The 20058-nt window shown below is 47.8% G+C and overlaps 1 protein-coding gene across 1 annotated transcript in view; it reads right to left on the minus strand.

The window, feature by feature from the left end:
• Nucleotides 1-20058, minus strand: part of EPB41L4B (erythrocyte membrane protein band 4.1 like 4B) — a 316007-nt gene that overhangs the window by 70680 nt on the left and 225269 nt on the right. The window contains exon 8 of the mRNA XM_088445740.1: nt 1296-1383. Within this exon, the coding sequence (XP_088301866.1) occupies nt 1296-1383 (88 nt within the window). The remainder of the gene's footprint in view (nt 1-1295; nt 1384-20058) is intronic.

The following is a 20058-nucleotide window of genomic DNA, read 5'->3' on the forward strand; positions in this document are numbered from 1 at the left end:
CCAAACCAAATAAAAAATTATTTTCTGTGTTTGTGAATTGTGTGCACTGTGGCTGCACGTGCATCAACAAAGGAGCATCGCCAAGCGTTCGCCTGTGTCATAAGTCTGTTAAAGGGTGGTGTAACCCCCAAAGTGCGCTCCACAAAAAACAAACAATTCTTTTTTTCTGTGTTTGTGTGGGAAATGTATGCGCAGTAGCCGCATGTGCATCAACAAAGGAGCAGCGCCAAGCGTGTACCTGTTTCATAAGTAAAGGGTCGGCTGGCTCATCTGTTAAAGGGTGGCAGGAAAAATAGGAAATTTGGAGGCCCCTGTACAAACTGGCTCTACTTTATCTAAGTTTCCTCCCCTCCAGTGTGTACTCCGAAAGAGTTTTTAGTGCAGCCGGGAACCTTATCAGCGAAAGGCGTAGGAGGTTGCTTTCACAAAATGTGGAGAAGATTATGTTCATCAAAATGAATTATCAATTCTTCCAGGGAGACCAGCCTCCAGAAAGTACAGAGGGACCTGTGGTGGTGGATTCCAGCGAGTACAAATTAATACTCGGTGGATGAGGAGGATGAGGACGACATCTTGTCTCCGTAGAGCCAGTTTGTGCAGGGACAGATTAATTGCCAGCTTGATTTGTGGGGGCCCAAACAAACCAATCATTTCAGCCACAGTCGTGTGGCAGACCCTGGCGCTGAAATGATTGGTTTGTTAAAGTGTGCATGTCCTGTTTATACAACATAAGGGTGGGTGAGAGGGTCCAAGGACAATTCCATCTTGCACCTCTTTTTTCTTTGCATTATGTACTGTTTGGGGCCTAGTTTTTCAAACTGCCATCCTGTCTGCCACTGCAGTGTCACTCCTAGATGGGCCATGTGTTTGTGCCACCCACTTGTGTCACTTAGCATAGTCATCCAGCTACCTCGGTGCAACCTTTTGGCCTAAAAACACTATTGTGAGGTGAGAAGTGTTCACAATAGACTGGAAATGAGTGGAAATTAATGTTATTAAGGTTAATAATAGCATAGGAACAGAAAACCCCACAAATTCTGTGATTTTAGCTGTTTTCCCCAAAAAATCCAGATCCAAAACACAAAACCCAGAACCCAACACACGGAAGGGTGGTTTTGGCAAAACCAATCCAGATCCATAACACGAAGAAAGATCCATATTTAAAACCAAAACACGAAAAGTGGCTGGTGCACACCCCTAATATATACACACACACAGTATATATACTCAGTATATGTCCTTTCAACACTTTTATTCTGGTATCACTATACAAAGTCTACTTTAACAAAAGTTACCTTAACAACATGCATATTTACACCATACATTTCAAGCCACTTTGCTTTGTTCAGATAACAAAGTTCTGCCTGAGCTGGCGTTTTCCCCCTTAAGAGACAGAAAATGAAAAAAAAATTAAAACATAACACTTCTACAGACACATCTATACAAAATGTACCTACAGTACCATGCTTATAACCTTGTATTTTTGTGATACCAGAATTAGTCAGTGACTTCTAATATTATTACAATTTAGAGAAGGGGCTTTATTGGATTTATGGCATAATGGAGCCCCTACTTTAAATTGTAATGATAATAGAAATCATTCGCTTGTCACAGCAGAATTTTGCTTCTGCATATGACGCAAATGATGTGGCTGAAGTAAAGATGGGTCACTATGAAAGTGCAGCTGCTCTTTTGTAACTTCACAAGCTTACTGTCGTGCACATGTATTTTATTTTACTAACTTGAGTGCTAATATGCAGGGGTCTATGGCCCTGATTCAGAGCCGGACGCTTTGACACAGCGCTCGCTCTGAATCAGGGCCAGGCTATTTTTTTTTTTAGAACGGCCTCCTGGCCGCTCGCATAGCTGTGGGTGATGACCACCCACAGCTATAGCGAGCGGCCAGGAAGATGGTCGTGATGGTCAAGACCATCGCGACCAACGGGCTTGCGACGAGACCCTTGTGGTAGGGTCTCGTTGCCGCAAGCCACAGAGAGATTTCGGCTCTAACAGAGCCGAAATCTCTCCCACTGACATCACTCGTGATGTCAGTGGGGCCGCCCCCAAACGGAGGCGTTCACATGGGAACGCCTCCGTTTTGGCAGCCACCACCCCTGGCCCGCCCACCAAAGGGGGCGTGCTGTCACTCAACATCGACAGCATGCCCCCTTTGGTACGAGACCTGGAGCGACGGATTGCCCGTCGCTATCCAGGTCTCGCGCATGCGCACAACGGAGCCGGCTCCATCGTGCGCATGCGCTCTGGGCCACCATCGACCCGGCTGCGAGCGCTCAGCGCTTGCGACTGGGTCTGAATCAGGCCCTATGTTTGCACAAGTCATTATGAGCAGCTAGATGGACGGAGATCCTCCTTGCAGAGTGGGGTTTAGGGAAAGTAGTATGCCTATTTCAGTGCTTAAGTGGAAACATTACATTTCATATTGTGCCATGGAGTTGTATTTAAATGAGCTGACTGGGTTAGAAAAGACTAATTTAGGGAGTGTTCTCCATTCTGTTTATAAGTGGCTTCTTCCCCTGCAGAAGGATTTCAACCAGAGTAACTGACACATGTAATAAACACAGACCCAATGTCACCTCACTCTCATGAGCAATTCAAACATAAATGATGCTAAACTAAGCGGTATGTATGAGAAAAAATATTACAGTTGAAATCTGTGAAGGGTATGTAGACATGGAAGTAGCCATTAGAAGATGGGTAGAGTGCGGCTACATAAGGATGTACATGGGGCCTGATTCAGAGACGGACGTAATAGCAATATTTTTGCAGAACGAGCAGTTGTCTTGTTCAGGTACGAAAGCAGCACTGCACACATGCAGCAATTGCAATGTGATTACGCTTGTACAGAAGAACCACTCCCAAAGTGAGTGACAAGTAGTCAGCATTTTGGGGTGGTAATGGAGATTGCTTGAAAAACACAGGCGTGTTGTACCGTTTAAACGCCGTTGTATGGTCGTGCATAAATTAGCTATTGCGTTAAACTGTGCAGCATGAGAGCTCTTTGCATATCAGGAGAGCCACAGTGTTTGAGGCAGGTCAGACTTTACTTCCATGCTGCATGACAGCCCGATGTGCATCAATGGTACAGATGTTTATGCTGTTGCATGTCATTGGACGGTGATGAGAAGGTAGCAGGGGCATCCATATGCTCGGCTATGCTTTGGAAGGTATTAGCATATTGTCGCAACTGCAATCTGTATTACCGTCCGTCTCTGAATCAGGCCCATGGTCTGTAACAATACTCATGTAGGCTGTGGCATTTAAAACACACTCAATTGGTATTAAGGGGCCTATTGAGTTCCAAGAAAATATTCCCCTTTCCATTACACTATAATCACTACACTAAATCCTTGAGAAAAGGCAGCATGAATTTATGACGTAATGTTGGTTAGGCTAAACTCTGTCACTATTCTCTAAATGTTGCAGCTGAAATGAAGATTCATCAAATCATCTCCTTTTTTGAATTTCTCAAATGTCTGGTTGATGAGTTTGATGAGCTTGTGCCCTCTTAAACATCAGTTTCCTGATTTTAACTGACAAGAGTGGAACTTAAGCTGGGTACAAACTAAACAACTTGTGTACCCAGTGATGCAACATACGACCCCCCTGCCGACATATTGGGCGGTCCGTTTACACTAGCGATCCAGTGCCTGACCGCCCGATATGACGACTCCTGCTGCATGCGATCATTAGCTGCATCGCCTGATTTAATTGTATGTACAAAATATCAGGCGATACGGCCGACGACGACACAGGAGCATGCAATGCACAAAATAGTGCATTCACACTCCTTCTGCTGCTGGCCTGCTGCTACTGAAGTAAGCAGTAATGTATATATATATGTGTATCTGTGTCTATGTGTGTGTATATATATATATATATATATATATATATACACATACATACACGTATATATCTATATCTTAACATATGTTTTAACATTAGTGATCCTTTAGAAGTGGGGGCATGGTTCAGAGGGGGAGTGGCCAAATCTAGGGAGATGTAGCCACGCCCCTAAAAACTTCTACCCGGCGCTGTGGGTGGACAGGGGGACATTTGTCCCCCTCAGCAGCGCAGGTGGTCCCAGCCATCATGCACTTCCCTATAGCCTGTGTCCTGTTACCCATCCAGATGTGATCCACAATGTGGTGGGACGCGAGCAGGGAGCTTGGATCTTTATTATATATGGGCTCAGAGCCGTAACTAGACTTTTTGGTGCCCTGTGCCAGAAAGAGCATTGACGCCCCCCTCATTTTTCAAAGGGACATAATGCACCCAAGAAAGGGCCATGGCTTCATGGGGAAGGGCCAGGGAAGAGATAGGAGAGGCCAGGAGATGCTGGGGATGAAATAAGAGGATGCTACAAGCAAGAATGATAATAAACAGAAATTTGACAGGCCCAAACAGTGCCCCCTGACCTGTGGTACCCTGTGCTATGGCACCAGCCGCACTACCCTAGCTACGGCCCTGTATGGACTATCATCCGGATCCAGGCTCCCTGCTCGTGTTCCATCTACAGACTGCTCACCCTGCCGCTGCTGGACACACGAGTCCCTGCTCTTGCTGCCCGCACCTTAATGGCGCCCGTGTTCGGTGCGCACTGGCTCCTCGTCCTCTACAGCTCCACCAGCCCCTGTCGACACGTCCCAGCTCCTGTCAGCCTGGGGATGTGCATTTGCACTGCGGCGCTGATTACATGATGCAGCTTTAGCAGGCCAGCACATCCTGCCTGCAAGCTGCTACTGTAAAATTGTTGCACACCCCTTCCTCTCTATCCACCAATAAGAAGGAAGCGGTATCGTCAGTATATTCTACAGCAGACTCTCAGTGCAGAAATGAAAGCACTGAGTGGAGCTGCTAGGTCTGCAAAGCTGTAAGATTCGCAACTGAGCAGGGAGAATGGCCCATTCCAAAAAATTCAGTGGGGGAATGAAGAGGTGGTATACCGCCTCACTTCGAGCAATATATATATATATATATATATATATATATATATTTTTTTTTTTTTTTACACACACAGACACACACACACACACACATCGGGCTGCCTGAAAAGTGTGTGTGTGTGTATGTATGTATATATTAGGGGTGAGCTGGTTCGGATTTCTAAAATCCGAACCCCCCCGAGCCCCCCCGATCCGAGTCAGGCTCGACTTTTCCCGCCTGACTCGGATCTGAAATCGAGGCAAAACGTCATCATCCCGCCTTCCGGGTCTCGCGGGTTTTGGATCCTATATAAGGTACCCGCGTCGGCGCCATTTTCTCACTCGGCTGTGGACAGTGAAGAGGGAGGGTGGGAGTTATGGCTGGCTGGGCTGTGTAGTGTAGTGTCGTGCTGCGCTGTGCTGCTGTTGTCCATAGGGGCCGTGTCCACTACTTCAAAGTCCATAGGGGCTGGCTGTGTTGTGCTGTGCTGCTGTTGTCCATAGGGGCTGTGTCCACTACTTCAAAGTCCATAGGGGCTGGCTGGACTGTGTTGTGCAGTCTGTTGTCCATAGGGGCTTTGTCCACTCCAAAGTCCTGTGCAGTGGTCCCAGTCCTAAAGGGGTGCTGTAGTGTTGTCCAGGGGGTGCTCTGACCGTCAGGGGTGCTCCCCCCAAGTGCTAAAAAAAATAAATATTTTTTCTGTGTTTGTGAATTGTGTGCGCAGTAGCCGCACGTGCATCAACAAAGTAGTGTCATGCGTGCGCCTGTGTCATAAGTAAAGGGCCGGCTGGCTTGACCGTTAAAGGGTGCTGTAACCCCCAAAGTACACTCCAAACCAAATAAAAAAATATTTTCTGTGTTTGTGAATTGTGTGCGCAGTAGCCGCACGTGCATCAACAAAGTAGTGCCAAGCATGCGCCTGTGTCCCATAATTAAAGAGCCGGCTGGCTCATTTCTTAAAGGGTGGTGTAACCCACAAAGTGCACTACTCTCCAGCAAAAATAAAAACATATTTTCTGTGTTTGTGTGTGCCTTAGCCGCACGTATATATCAATATGTATAAATGTAGGACCAAACTTTCTCCGATAAAAATAAAATAGGGAAAGATCAAGAACCACTTCCTCCTAGTGCTGTTGCTGCTGCTGGGAGTTGTTCATCATCCCAGAGAGGAAGTAGGAACACCACTACTTTTACTAAACAATTGACCCTCCAACAGTCCCTAGCGATGAGGATGAAGTACGACAGCAGTCATCCTGAAGCAAAACGTATAACTGAGGCCTTGACTGCTATGTTGGTGTTAGACGTGCGTCCGGTATCCGCCATTAGTGCAGTGGGATTTAGACAATTGATGGAGGTAGTGTGTCCCCAGTTCCAAATCCCGTCTAGATTCCACCTGCATCCTCAAAGCAGCAGCGACAAGCGTGCGTCTGTCTGTGAAAGGGTGGTGTAACCCTCAAAGTGCGCTCCACAAACAATAAAAAAATTCTTCTTTTTTTTCTCTTTGTGAAATGTGTGGGCTGTAGCCGCACCTGCATCCTTAAAGCAGCAGCGACAAGCGTGCGTCTGTCTGTTAAAGGGTGGTGTAACCCTCAAAGTGCTCCAAAAAATAAAAAACTATTTTTTTATGTGTTTGTGACTTGTGTGCGATGTAGCTGCACGTGCATCAACACAGTAGCAGCGCCAAGCGTGCGCCTGTGTCATAAGTCAAGGGCCGGTTTGGACATCTGGTCCGGACTGAAGGACGTGCCAACAATTTCTGACAAGTCTACTGTCACTGCATATGATACTGTCCTCAAAGCAGCAGCGACAAGCGTACGTCTGTCTGTTAAAGGGTGGTGTAACCCTCAAAGTGCGCTCCACAAACAATAAAAATATTCTTCTTTTTTTTCTGTCTTTGTGAATTGTGTGGGCTGTAGCCGCACCTGCATCTTTAAAGCAGCAGCGACAAGCGTGCGTCTGTCTGTTAAAGGATTACATCGGTGACAGCATCCAAGTAGGCATGTCAGACAGTCCGTACCTGTACTGGCAGGAAAAAGAAGCAATTTGTGGTCCCTGTACAAACTGGCTCTATTTTACCTGAGTTGCCCCCCCTCCAGTGTGTACTCCGAAAGAGTGTTTAGTGCAGCCGGGAACCTTGTCAGCGAAAGACGTAGGAGGTTGCTTCCACAAAATGTGGAGAAGATGATGTTCATAAAATGAATTATCAACTCTTCCAGGGAGACCAGCCTCCAAAACATACAGAGGGACCTGTGGTTGTGGATTCCAGCGGGGACGAATTAATACTCTGTGAGGATGAGAATGTACACAACACTGAAGAGGGTGAGGAATCGGTGGACGAGGAGGATGAGGATGACATCTTGCCTCCGTATTGCCAGTTTGTGCAGGGACAGATTAATTTCCAGCTAAAGTGTGTATGTCCTGTTTATACAACATAACGGTGGGTGGGAGGGCCCAAGGACAATTCCATCTTGCACCTCTTTTTTTTCTTTGAATTATGTACTGTTTGGGGCCTAGTTTTTCAAACTGCCATCCTGTCTGCCACTGCAGTGTCACCCCTAGATGGACCACGTGTTTGTGCCGCCCACTTGTATCTCTTAGCATAGTCATCCAGCTACCTCGGTGCAACCTTTTGGATATAAAAACACTATTGTGAGGTGTTCAGTGTTCAGAATAGACTGGAAATGAGTGGAAATTAAGGTTATTGAGGTTAATAATAGCATAGGAGCAGAAAAACACAAATTCTGTGATTTTAGCTGTTTTTATGCATTTTTTAAAAAAAATACAGATCCAAAACACAAAACCCAGAACCCAAATCACGGAAGGGTGGTTTTGGCAAAACCAATCCAGATCCAAAACACGAAGAAAGATCCAGATCCAAAACCAAAACACGAAAAGTGGCCGGTTCACACCCCTAGTATATATATATATATATATATATATATATTTATTTTTTATTCTAAAACAACTGATAGGAACTTTTTATTACAAGCAATGAGTTGTCACCCTAAGAGCCTTGTTAGGGGCATACTTGCAGACTTTGGTTCACTTCATTCCGGGAGCAGCCGGGCAGGACCATCTTCTCTCTGCTTTACAAGAAACCCCCGCGATTCGCGGGTCCGTGTGGATGGGGCGGGCCTAAATGATGCAATTCGCATCATTTAGCACCGCCCCCTCCCTACGGACCAGCAAATTTTACAGAGAATCTCCCCATCCTGCCCACTTCACTAGGACCCTATGGACCTCGTAGAAAAAGAGATAACAAAGGTATCTCTACTTTTCTACTTCAGGGTCCATAGAAGGTCCACAGGAAATCTTGGGGATTCCCAAAGCAGTACCCTCTAGGGCGGGGACACTCCTGTGCAGAAAGGAGAATCCGCCACCCGAAAGAAGCATCCTGAGTGGCAAAGGTATCAAAGGCATAATACCTCAAATTATAGAAGACCACGTGGCCACCTTACAAAAGCTGTACAGCGAGGCACCATGACTAGCTGCCCACGAAGGGCTTACAGCCAGAGTAGAATGAGCAATAACAGAATGAACGTAAGCCTCACATCTAGCCAAAGTTTGTTTATTGGCTGGCCATCCTCTCTTGTGGAAACCATAAAGAACAAACAAGGAGTCAGATTTCTGAATCCTGAAGGCACGTACCACATCCAATGAGGCCTCCCCTGCCGAGAGGACTGATGAATTAAGAGGCCGGCACAATCATTTCTTCATTAATGTGGAAACTAGAGACAACTTTAGGAAGGAACCCAGTGCGAGTTTGAAGCACTGCCATGTCCCTATGAAAAACTAGAAATGATGAACGACAATAGAGAGCCCCTAAATCTTCTGGCAAAAGCAATGGCCAGAAGATAAACAGTCTTTGCAGTAAGCGATTTGAGATCCACTGAGCCCAGTGGTTCAAATGGAGAGATGTGGAGAGCCTTAAGGACAACAGCTAAATCCCAAGGCACTACAGGAGGGACAAAGGGAGGCTGGATATGAAGGATCCCCTGCAAAAAAGTGTGGATGTCAGGAAGCAATCCTTCGCTGGAACCACACTGAAAGGGCCGAGATATAGACCTTTAAGACAGAGACCAAGGTCTAAACCCGCTTGCAGGAAAGCCAACACTCTGGGCCTCCTAAACACCTGGGGGTCATAACTTTTTGGACGACACCATTCAAAATAGGTATGCCATACCCTGTGGTAAATTCTACCAGAAGCAGGTTTAGGTGCACTGAGCATGGTGTTAACCACAGAGCCAGAAAAACCCTTGGACCTTAAGAGGGATGTCTCAAGAGCCAAGCCAAAGACAGACGACCCAGATCTGGGTAGAGGCAAAGACCCTGAGACAACAGGTCTGGACGTTGAGGCAATAGCCATGGAGTGTCGATGGAGAGACTCCGAAGAGCTGAGTAAAATGGACGTCAGTGTCACGCTGGAGCCACCAGCAGGACCATGCCTCCCTCTTTCTTGAACTTCCGAATTACTCGAGGAAGGAGGCAGATTGGAGGAATCAGGTACACAAACTGGAAAGTTCACCTGACTGACAGAGCATCCTCTCTGGCTTCTCTTGTCCTGGACACATACTGAAGCAGCTTGTGATTTAGTCGAGATGCCACGACTGGAAGGTCCCAACTGTACGCTAGGAGTTGAAACACTTCTTGGTGAAGAAACCATTCCCCTGGATGCACTTCGTGACGGCTGAGGAAGTCCACTTCCCAATTCAGCACTCCTGGAATGAACACCACTGATATGGCTGGTAGATGGCCTTCTGCCCATGTGTGATACCTCTGTCATTGCTGCCTAACTTTGAGTTCCTCCTTGACGGTTTAGATAAGCCACTTTCGTGGCATTGTCTGACTGTACTTGCATGGGTTTTCCGTGAAGCAACAGCCTGGCTTGCTGCAGAGCCCTGAAGACTGCCCGCAGTTCCAATATATTGATTGGAATCGCGGATTCCTCTGCGGTCCACCTTCCCGGACAGGAGTGTGGACCCGTCACTGCGCACCAACCACGAAGACTGGCATCCGTCATCAGAAGGACCCAGTCCGAGATCCAAAAGTGATGCCCCTTGATGAGGTGAGCAGTCTTTAGCCACCAGGTCAACAACAGGTGTACCTACGGAGAGAGCACCATCATTTGAGTCCCTATATGATGGGGAAATCCATCCCACTTGGAGAGGATCAATAGCTGCAGAGGCCGGGAATGAAACTAGGCATACTCCACCATGTCAAATGTGGACACCATGGATCCCAGTAACTGCATTGCTGAGTGGACTGACACTCAACGATTGTGAAGGCATCTGCAAACATGCGTCTGCAAAGTGGAGATCTTTTCTGCTGTCAGAAAAATCCTTTGTTGTTGTGAATCCAACAGGGCTCCCAGATGGAGCATCCTTTGAGACGGACTTCACCACCACCTGCAGCTAACAATATTTGTGCTCCAGGTTAAAGTTTGGTTGATAATTGAGTACGTCTCAAAGGATGCACCATCTGGGAGCCCTGTTGGATTCACAACAACAAAGGATTTTTCTGACAGCAGAAAAGATCTCCACTTTGCAGACGCAAATTATCAACCACACTTTAACCTGGAGCACAAATATTGTTAGCTGCAGGTGGTGGTGAAGTACTTCTGAGGACCGTGCTAGTAGCAAGAGGTCATCCAGGTTTGTTAACAGACGGATCCCCTGCAGCCGTAGATGGGCTGCCATTACTTCCATGACCTTTATAAAAAAACGAGGTGCAGTTGCTAGGCCAAACGGCAGAGCCTGAAACTGGAATTGTTGTTGTGACACAGCGAACCTGAGAAAACATTGGTGAGCTGAAACAATCAGAGTATGCAGGTATTCATCCTGAATATCAAGGAATACCATAAAATCCCCAGTCTCCATAGCTAGTATAACTGAGCGTAGGGTCTTCATTCTGAACCTAGGTACTCTGAGGAATTTGTTCAGGGACCAGAGATTGAGAATAGGATGGTAAGAACTGTTTGGCTTCTGGACTAGAAAAAGGCTGGAATAATACCCTGTTCCACTTTGGGACATCGGGACCGGTACAATGACTCCTGCCTGTAGCAGGGATTGTACGACCTGGTGAATAGACAATGCCTTGTCCGCGTTTTTCGGAAGCCCTGTGCAACAGAATTGATGGGGTGGCCTTCTGTGGAAGGAGAGGGCATACCCCAGAGAGACCACTTCCTTCACCCAGGAATCTGTGGTAGTTTGACACCAGTACTGGGCAAACTGAAGAAGTTGGCCTCCCACCCTGAGGTCCCCCAGGGGGAGGCCCGTCTCGTCAAGCCGAGGGCTTGTCATCAGGCTTGGCAGCTGGACGTCTGGTACTCCATGGCTGCTTTTTAGGGCTGGCAGATTTCTTGGTGGTGGATGGACTGGGAAAGAACTGAGGGCCTGATTCAGACCCGGTCACAAGCGCTGAGCGATCGCAACCGGGTCGATGGTGGCCCAGAGCACATGCACACGATGGAGCCAGCTCCGTCGTGTGCATGCGCGAGACCCGGATAGCAATGGGCAATCCGTCGCTCTGGGTCTCGTACCAAAGGGGGCGTGTTGTCGATGTTGAGTGACCGCAAACCCCCTTTGGTGGGCGGGCTGGGGGAGTGGCTTCCCAAACAGAGATGTTCCCATGTGAATGCCTCCATTTGGGGGCGGCCCCACTGACATCACGAGTGATGTCAGTCGAAGAGATTTCAGCTCTGTTAGAGCCCAAATCTCTCTGGGGTTTGCGGCAACGAGACCCTACCACAAGGGTCTCATCGCAAGCCCAATGGTAGCGATGGTCTTGACCATCGTGACCATCTTCATGGCCGCTTACTATAGCTGTGGGTGGTCACCCACAGCTATGCGAGCGGCCAGGAGGCCGTTCTAACAAAAAAATAGCCCGGCCCTGATTCAGAGCGAGCGCTCTGTCAGAGCGTCCGGCTCTGAATCAGGGCCTGAGTTCTAGCCTTTCTTGGATTCCACCTCAGCTCTCCAATAACGGAGCCACAGAGAACGGCGAGCCGCAATGGCCGCCGAAGAAACCCTGGCATTTCGAAGGCCAACATCAAAAGCTGCCTCATTTATATAGGTAGCCAAATCTCTGAGATTTCCCACCAGATTCAGCTGTTCCCTGGTAGCATTAGAGGCTAAGGATGTTTAAAGGCTTTTAGCCCAACATTCCATGGCCCAAGCCACCCAGCAAATGACCATAGCTGGTCTGTACGCAGCCCCCGAAAGGGAATAAACAGACTTAAGGCATACCTCTACCTATCTGTAACTTCCTTCAGGGATGACATGGAAGTCATAGGAAGCGTTGCGCTTCTTACCAAGCATGTGACATGGGAATCCACCACCGGTGGAGTCTTCCATTTGGAAAAATAATTCTCAGCTAAAGGGTAAGCAGAGACTAGATGCTTCTGCGGTGGATACTGCTTTCCAGGCATTTTCCAAGCTTCCTCCAAGTGAGTCACCATTTGGCCAGACAATGGGAATGTAGTCTCAGTCACCTTTTCTTCCATGATATATGCATGCCTAGATTTAGGCGCAGGAGGCTCATCCTCCTCAATGATCAGGGCTGCTTTTACAGCTTGTATTAGCCCTGGAATATATATTTTAGACTTGACCCCGCCTCCAGACAAAGTAGCTCAGAGTCACACTCATCCAGAAGCAGTCCATCATCAGATGACACATCATCATCATCCCATACAGTAGATTGTGACGATAACAAGACCCTTTTAGCTGGTCTGCTGATAGGTGTGTCCTGCTGACGTAGCTCAGTCGCACCCTGCAATATAGCAGGAACTGTTTTAACCCACTGAGAGGGCAACACCTGTGGAGGTGTAGGAGGTTGCAGCAGGTTTTGCGCTGGCAAAAGGTGCTGTTGTTGAAAACTGAACTGTGGACACATAGGAGGGCCTGCTAAACGCCCTGCAATGGTTGTTAGTGCTTTTGCAAAGCACTCCCATGTTGGCTCCTGCTGAACGGCAGAAGCCTCAGAAGGACCCGGGGCAGTGTAACACCGGAAACATAACTTCTCAGAGGCTATGCTCCCTGCCCCTAACACCGCTGTACATTTTTTAATAGGGGTTAACTTAGTCATATCACTCTCAATGCCAGAAATAGTAAAGAGGATCACTTAACAGAGACTGAAGACCCCCATACATTTGCAAATGATTGCAGCAATTCTGCAATTTGCAATCGATTGTGTATAAAAAATCTTTTTCAATTGATTGTGGCAATTCTGCAATCGATTGAAAAAGGGAAAGATTTTTACACACAATTGATTGCAAATTGCAGAATTGCTGCAATCAATTGCTGATGTATGGGGACCTTTAGTTTCAGCTGCGACTTGTGCCACACCCACACCACTATGGCCCAGAATAGGTACGGGGATAGCAACAAAAGAATGTTAGTTTTTAGCAAAGAAAACAGACAGACAGTGCTAGCACAGTCGCAAACAAATGCAGAAAACAATAATACCTGCACTTAATGGCACTTCCTTAAGTCAACTACAGAGACTTAGCATCCAGTAGGACAAAAGTGCTACAGACACTGACCACCAACCAGAGGAGAGGTATGTAGGGGGACCCATACTCCGCACTGCCTGTGGAGATCAGCAGCACACAGCCAGGAGAATGATCATCGAAAAAATCATGGGGAGGCAGAGCTGGAAACAGGAAGCTGTCACAGATCAAGCCAGACAACAGTGTAAAGGAGTGTTCAGCAGTGGGGAGGGGCCGGCTGTTATATAGGGAAGGCTGTCTCCCTGGTCAGTGTTTAACCCCTGGGACGCTTGAGTGTTCCGCAGAACTCCAGCCCAAAGTCCAAGGCAGCTTAGTGTGGACGCAGGACTCAGTGCCTGGCCACACTTGCTGTCATCCCCAGGGTGTCCCCCAAACCTGGAGGAAAAAGACTGCGTCTTGGCACGCACCACTGCGGTGTGTATCGCTTACCTGCACCCCGTAGAAACCAGCCGCAGTCTAGGAATTCCCCCGGGGTCCCTTCTAGCCAAGACCCCTGAGGTCCGCCAAGAGGCACGGATCAGTACTGGCATCTCAACACCAGCATGGTGATGATGCGGCCGTGCAAACTTCCACTGGACTGTTCACAATGACTGCACTTAAAAAAACTTCACATTTTCAGGGCGGTTAGTAACAGCCCCACTGCAATATAGTGACCTGTCTCTGGCCAGGCACCAAACGAAAACTGAGGAGCCTCCGGCCCGGGGGCGGGGTATAGAGGGAGGCCCCATTGCATCCTGGGAGAATAAAATGTAACTGCATGGTCCTCGGATGTCTTCGTCATAACCTATACCCCAAGGTTTCCTGTGGAACTTGTATGGACCCTGAAGTAGAAAAGTGTTTATCAAACATCAATTGAACTGCAATTCGAGTTTCGTAGTCTACCAAATCATCTGTTCTTTCAGTCTTATCTATATAGGTAAGACCGAGAGAAAATTTAAAGAGCATATGGTGGCTCACCGTTCTGCCATACGGAACAACCCAAGCACTGGCACTAGTGAGCAACCCGTAGCTTTACATTTTGCTGAACAAAAACATCCATTGAATAGCCTACGCTATAGGATGATCGATTATGTACCCCCTCTATTGAGGGGAGGTGATCGTGCATCCAGGTTATTACAATGTGAAGCATGGTGGATTGTGCGACTTAACGTAATCCATCCAAAAGGTTTAAATGAAAATCTGTTGCTTTAATGCTTTTTATAAAGTATGGGCCATATTCAATTAGAGGCCCAAGTCTTTTCGCCTATTTCAATTATCCGGTGCGAAAAGTCTTAAAAACGGGGATAACTTTTCTCCATGTAATACATGGCAAAAAAAAGTGCAGAATTGGGGCTTAGGGGTGCAGGCTTAAAAAAATAGCCTGCAGCCCTGGGAGGGTCCCCTAAAAGTAATGTGTGTCAAACATTTTTTTTAAAAATCCTCTGGACACCCCAAAAAATTTACTGTAATTTTGGGGGCAATAAAAAAAAAATATTGGGGAAACTAGTGAAACTGATTCATGGGGGGTCCCCATGTATGCGGCAGGTGTTTTCTACAATGCAGCTGGTAGTGGCAGGTGCATTTTTGAAGAATTTTTTTAAATAACTTTTGGAACTTAAAAATATGCTTCCACCCATTTTCATGTACCCCAAATTTGATGGGACTAGTTATTTAAAAAACAACAAAAAAAACCTAAGAGCTATTCTTTACCACTTCTACCAAAGCCGCATTTATGGGGTGTGATAAGTATTACCGCCGGCCACATGGTTCAATTCCCGACAGCGGCTGCCCGACAAAGGAGGAAATCCTGATCGTCCTAAAGGTAAGTATTTACTTACCTAACCTAACCTAACCCCCCTAACCATAACCCTCCTTTAGGGTGCCTAAATGTAACCTCCCCCATGTGCCTAACCCTAACTCCCCCTCTAAGTGCCTAAACCTAAACCCCCCCTTCCCCGCTGCCTAGACCTAAGTCCCCCAGGGGGTCCCTAACCCTCCCTCCCCCTAGCCTAACCCTAACCTCCCGGGGGGGTACCTAACCCTAAGTCCCCCCGGGGAGACCAAAACCTAACCCTCCCCCCCCGCAGCTGTCCGCTGCGGCGCCCGGCATCCACAAGATCAGGATGCTGGGCGCCAGTCTCCCAACGTTGGGCAAATGACAGGCGTCTAGATTTAGATGCCTGTCATTCGCCCCAAGTCGGGATAAAGCAGTCTGGAAGCCGGCGGTCGGCATTTAGACCATCGGCTTCCAGACTACATCCCCATTATGTACCTGCCGCGGCTATTTAAAAACCCTGACTACCTTCAGCAGGCCAAATAGGGGGTACCCATAGTGATCCCCTATGTCAGACCATCTTTAGAGGGGTGCCAGGATGATTTCCTGAAAATTCCCAGGACTTGGATACTTACCTTTCCGCCGGGTCCCGTTTTCGCGGGATCCTAATTGAATGCGGGGATAAGCGGGCACTCGCCCGATACTTTATCCCTGCCAAAAAATTTGATGAGGGCGAAAACTCCGACCTCAAACTTTTCGCCCCATATTGAATATGTCACCATATCTGTAATGCCATTTGCCTAAAAAGCCATTTTGGGCGTTGTAATTTATGTTGATAGTTTTCGCTGATCCGCTATAGCAAGCAGTATTAAGTGCGGTGTTCTCTGGGTGCTAGCAGTCCGGTTACTAGTTTAGATTCTGCTTAACTGAGTAGTTTGAATAATAAGGGGTGTTGTTGTCAGTAAGTACATGTCCCCTTAATAGTGGGAATATTGGCCCTGATTCAGAGCCGGACGCTCTGACCAGAGCGCTCGCTCTGAATCAGAGCCCACCTCCATTAATATGGAGCGTCCTCCTGGACGCTCGTATAGCTGTGGGTCACCACCCACAGCATATACGAGCGTGCAGGATGATGGTCGCGATGGTCTTGACCATCGCGACCATCGAAACTGCGAGCAAAAGCCTGCGGTTGAGTTTTTCAACCGCAAGGCCAGGAGTGATTTTGGCTCTACCAGAGCCAAAATCACTCCCACTGACATCACTAGTGATGTCAGTGGGGCCGGCTTCAGACGGTAGGCGTTCCCTTGGGAACGCCTCCGTCTGGCAGGCACGCCCCCTTTGATGAGACACTCCGCGCGAAGGAAAGTCCTTTGCTCGTCGGGTCTCGCGCATGCGCATGACGGAGCTCCCTCCGTCGTGCGCATGCGCAGTGCGGACCATCGACCCACTTGCGAGCGGACAGCCGCTCACGAGTGGGTCTGAATGAGGGCCATAGCACTCTCTAATCAGGCAGTATAAGCTACTAGATAACTTTTGGTAATTGTTTCTCAAGCTCTGTGTTTCTATTTTTTATGTGTTTGTTTGTAGTGTAACCTTGGTTATGGTGACACGATGACGGAGCCTTAAAGCGATGATGTCATAGGCAGGAGACCGTCGACCGGGTGAGTGGTCCCAGACTCGGCAGTTGAGCTTTCACAAGTGGTGTAGCAGTTGTGTATAAAAGGTATGTGTTTGTACATTTTCTGTATCTTGAAAAAAGTTTAGTAAAAACTGAAATGTTGAAGTAACTGGACACGCTGTGTTTCCTTTGAAGTATGCATGGAGTGCCGCATACTCTGCATTGTACATTGTTTTTGTGAAGGCACCGGCAGCAGCTATATTATCGTTATTTGGAGTGCCAATACCTGGAAGGTTTCCCCCTTCGTCAGGGACAACAATATACACATGAACAACATTTAAACAGACATATATAGCCACAGCAATTATCGCTATACCACTCACCTGTAAGACGCCGGCATCAGACCCCCAAGCCGCACACCAAACCTGGATGTTGCCGCACCCGTGATGTCATAAGTCCGTGCCCAACAGAGAGCTGTGCACAGCGTAGGCGCGTGGCTCTGATGCCGGCATCTTACCTTAGCAAGTATTTATTTCATATAGATGAGTGCCGAGTTTTTGTGTATTTTATAAGGGCACGATCGTTCCCTTATATTAAGGCTGAATAGAAAACAACGGAAATCTACATAGAGAATTCCGAAGAGGGGGGCAGGGTGTTTAAGGGGATACACTTCAAAAGCTACTGGAGGTAAAGGGCTGAAATTTAGAACGGACAGGTAGAATTGTCGCTCGGTGCTGCATACAAAATTTCAGAGCAAACACATAAAAATTGAGGATATTGGAGTAATCTAAAGTTCCAACTGTCACTTTTTTCTGACATTCTCAATTAGGACAACTTTTCTACTGTTCTCTATGGGGGATTTTTGGGAAGGCATAACTCAGGGAAGGGGGCGAAGTTAGACTAGGGGGTAAATTTACTAAAGTGAGAGTTTTTAGAAGTGAGTTTTAGAAGTGATGTTGCCCATAGCAACCAATCAGATTCTACTTAACATTTAACTAGCACCTTCTAGAACATAATAGCTAGAATCTGAATGGTTGCTATGGACAACATCACTTTTAAAACTCACTTCTAAAAACTCTCACTTTAGTAAATTTACCCCTTGGAGTTTGTTTTATTATCCACCATTATACAGATAGAAAGTTTTGATTCCTTGCGCAGCCGCAGTAGGGGCCTTCAGCAGGTGTAATCACTGTGGCTTCACTTGGGCGCAGCAAGATGGCTGCCTTTGGCGGCGGTAGCGGGGTCCGGGGGGAAGGAAGCCGGTGTTTGCTGCGGCCGGGATACGAGGAGAGGGGGTAGGGGTTAGCGGGCGTTAGCTGTGGCTGGGAACCGAGGATGGTAGCGGGCGTTAGCAGCGGTGGTGCAGCAGCAGTGTAGCAGGCGATAGGACCCGGGGGAGGTAGCAGCACACAGATGCAGGCTCGGATCTGAAATATCCATAATACCTGCATCTGTGTTTAAAAAAAACAAACAGAAGCAGGGACGGGTCAGTGAATCCCGTCTGTTCTTCTGTGTTTAATAAAAAAAACCCAGTATAAAACCAAAAAAAATGGCGTAGCCCCCCTCCCCAAAAACAACAACCAGCACCGGGCTTTGGAAAGCCAGTACTGGTTGTGCTAAATACAGGGGACAAATGATGTAGGGGTCCCCATTTCTGGAAATGCAGGGGGAAAAATGCATTGGGCACCCCTCTGTATTTCCCAGAACCAGCACCACACTCTTTCTAGCGGGGGAGGGGTGATGCCACAGCCAGGGGAGCCCTTTCACCAGGCCACCCAGCCAAAGCATCACCCCTGACCGTTAATCAGTCCAGGCCGGGGTCCCCCTCTCCAGGGCACCCCAGGCCCAGGCTGAGAGCCCGGGGATATCCACGGCACCCCTGGGTGGTGGGTGCCGGGTTGATTGTGTAGTGTAGTGCATAAGAAAATATAAATATTGTCTTTTGCTGTGAAACTACAGTATATTCCCAGCAAGCCTCCCCTGCATGCTGGTACTTCGAGAACCACAAGTATCAGCATGTGGGGCATTATGGGCCTACTGGTGTCTGTAGTTCCACAGCAAAAGCAATATTAAAAAACCACAGAAAACACACCATAGAAAAGTACAGTTTTATTAAAACATACATGCACACACACATGTACTCACACATGCATACACACTATCTCACATACTCACCTAGTATCCATGAAGCCAATCCATCCTCTTCTCCAGTAGACAATCCAATGGAGTACCTGTAATAAAAATTCAATACTCACCTCCTCCTATGCGTGGATCTGTCCTCTTCAGGGAATCCTGGGTCTTGGCAAAAAAAAAAAAAAAGGACGCGGACACTCGTACCTTAGTAGTGTCCTCTAAGGACACTACTACCCGAATGATAGCTCCAACTGGGATATCAGTTCAGAAATCCCAGTGCGGAGCGCTCATTGGTTGAAAGAGGCAAGCCTTCCGCCTCTCAGCCAATTAGCAGTTCTCACCATTGACTTCAATGATGAGAACCAAGCGTGCCCTTTTCAAAAATGGTGCTTCCTGGTGAAGATGCCGTAAAAGTCCTGGGGGAAGGGTCAGCCAAGTAAAAGAGCTGAAAGACTGCTGCCCCCCCAGGTGAAGGTGTAGCTACACAGCCTCTTTGTTTTTTTTTTTATATTTCCTTTGCAGGGGTACTATAGGTAACAGTGGGCCCTTAATGCCCCACCTGCTGGTACTTGTGGTTCTCCGAGAACCAGTGTGTGGGGATGCCTGCTGGGATGTGTAGTTCTACTGCAATAGACAATATTTATATTTCCTTATGCACAACACTACACAATCAACCCAGCACCCACCGCCCAGGGGTGTTGGGGATAGCCCCGGGCTATCAGCCTGGGGTGCCCTGAGGAGGGGGACTCCTTTATTGGGGGGTTCCCCAGGGATCCCCAGCCTTGACTGACTAACAGTTAGGGGTGATGCTTTGGCTGGGGGGCCCGGTGAAAGGGCTCCCCTGGCTGTGGCATCACCCCCCTGTTAGAAAGAGTCCGGTGCTAGTCCTGGTAAATACAGGGGAACCATACACATTTTTTCTCCCTGTATTTCCAGAACCAGGGCTGGCTCAGAGCTGGTTACCTTGAATACGTGGAACCCCTACGTCATTTGTCCCCCGTATTTTGGAAACCAGGACTGGTTCTAAAAAGCTGGGTGCTGGTTGTGCTTCATATGGGGGACCCCTATGTCGTTTGTCCCCTGTATTTAGCACAACCAGTACTG

Source organism: Taudactylus pleione, unplaced genomic scaffold (genome assembly GCF_031769625.1).
Source record: "Taudactylus pleione unplaced genomic scaffold, aTauple2 ptg000386l, whole genome shotgun sequence".
Lineage (NCBI taxonomy): Eukaryota > Metazoa > Chordata > Amphibia > Anura > Myobatrachidae > Taudactylus > Taudactylus pleione.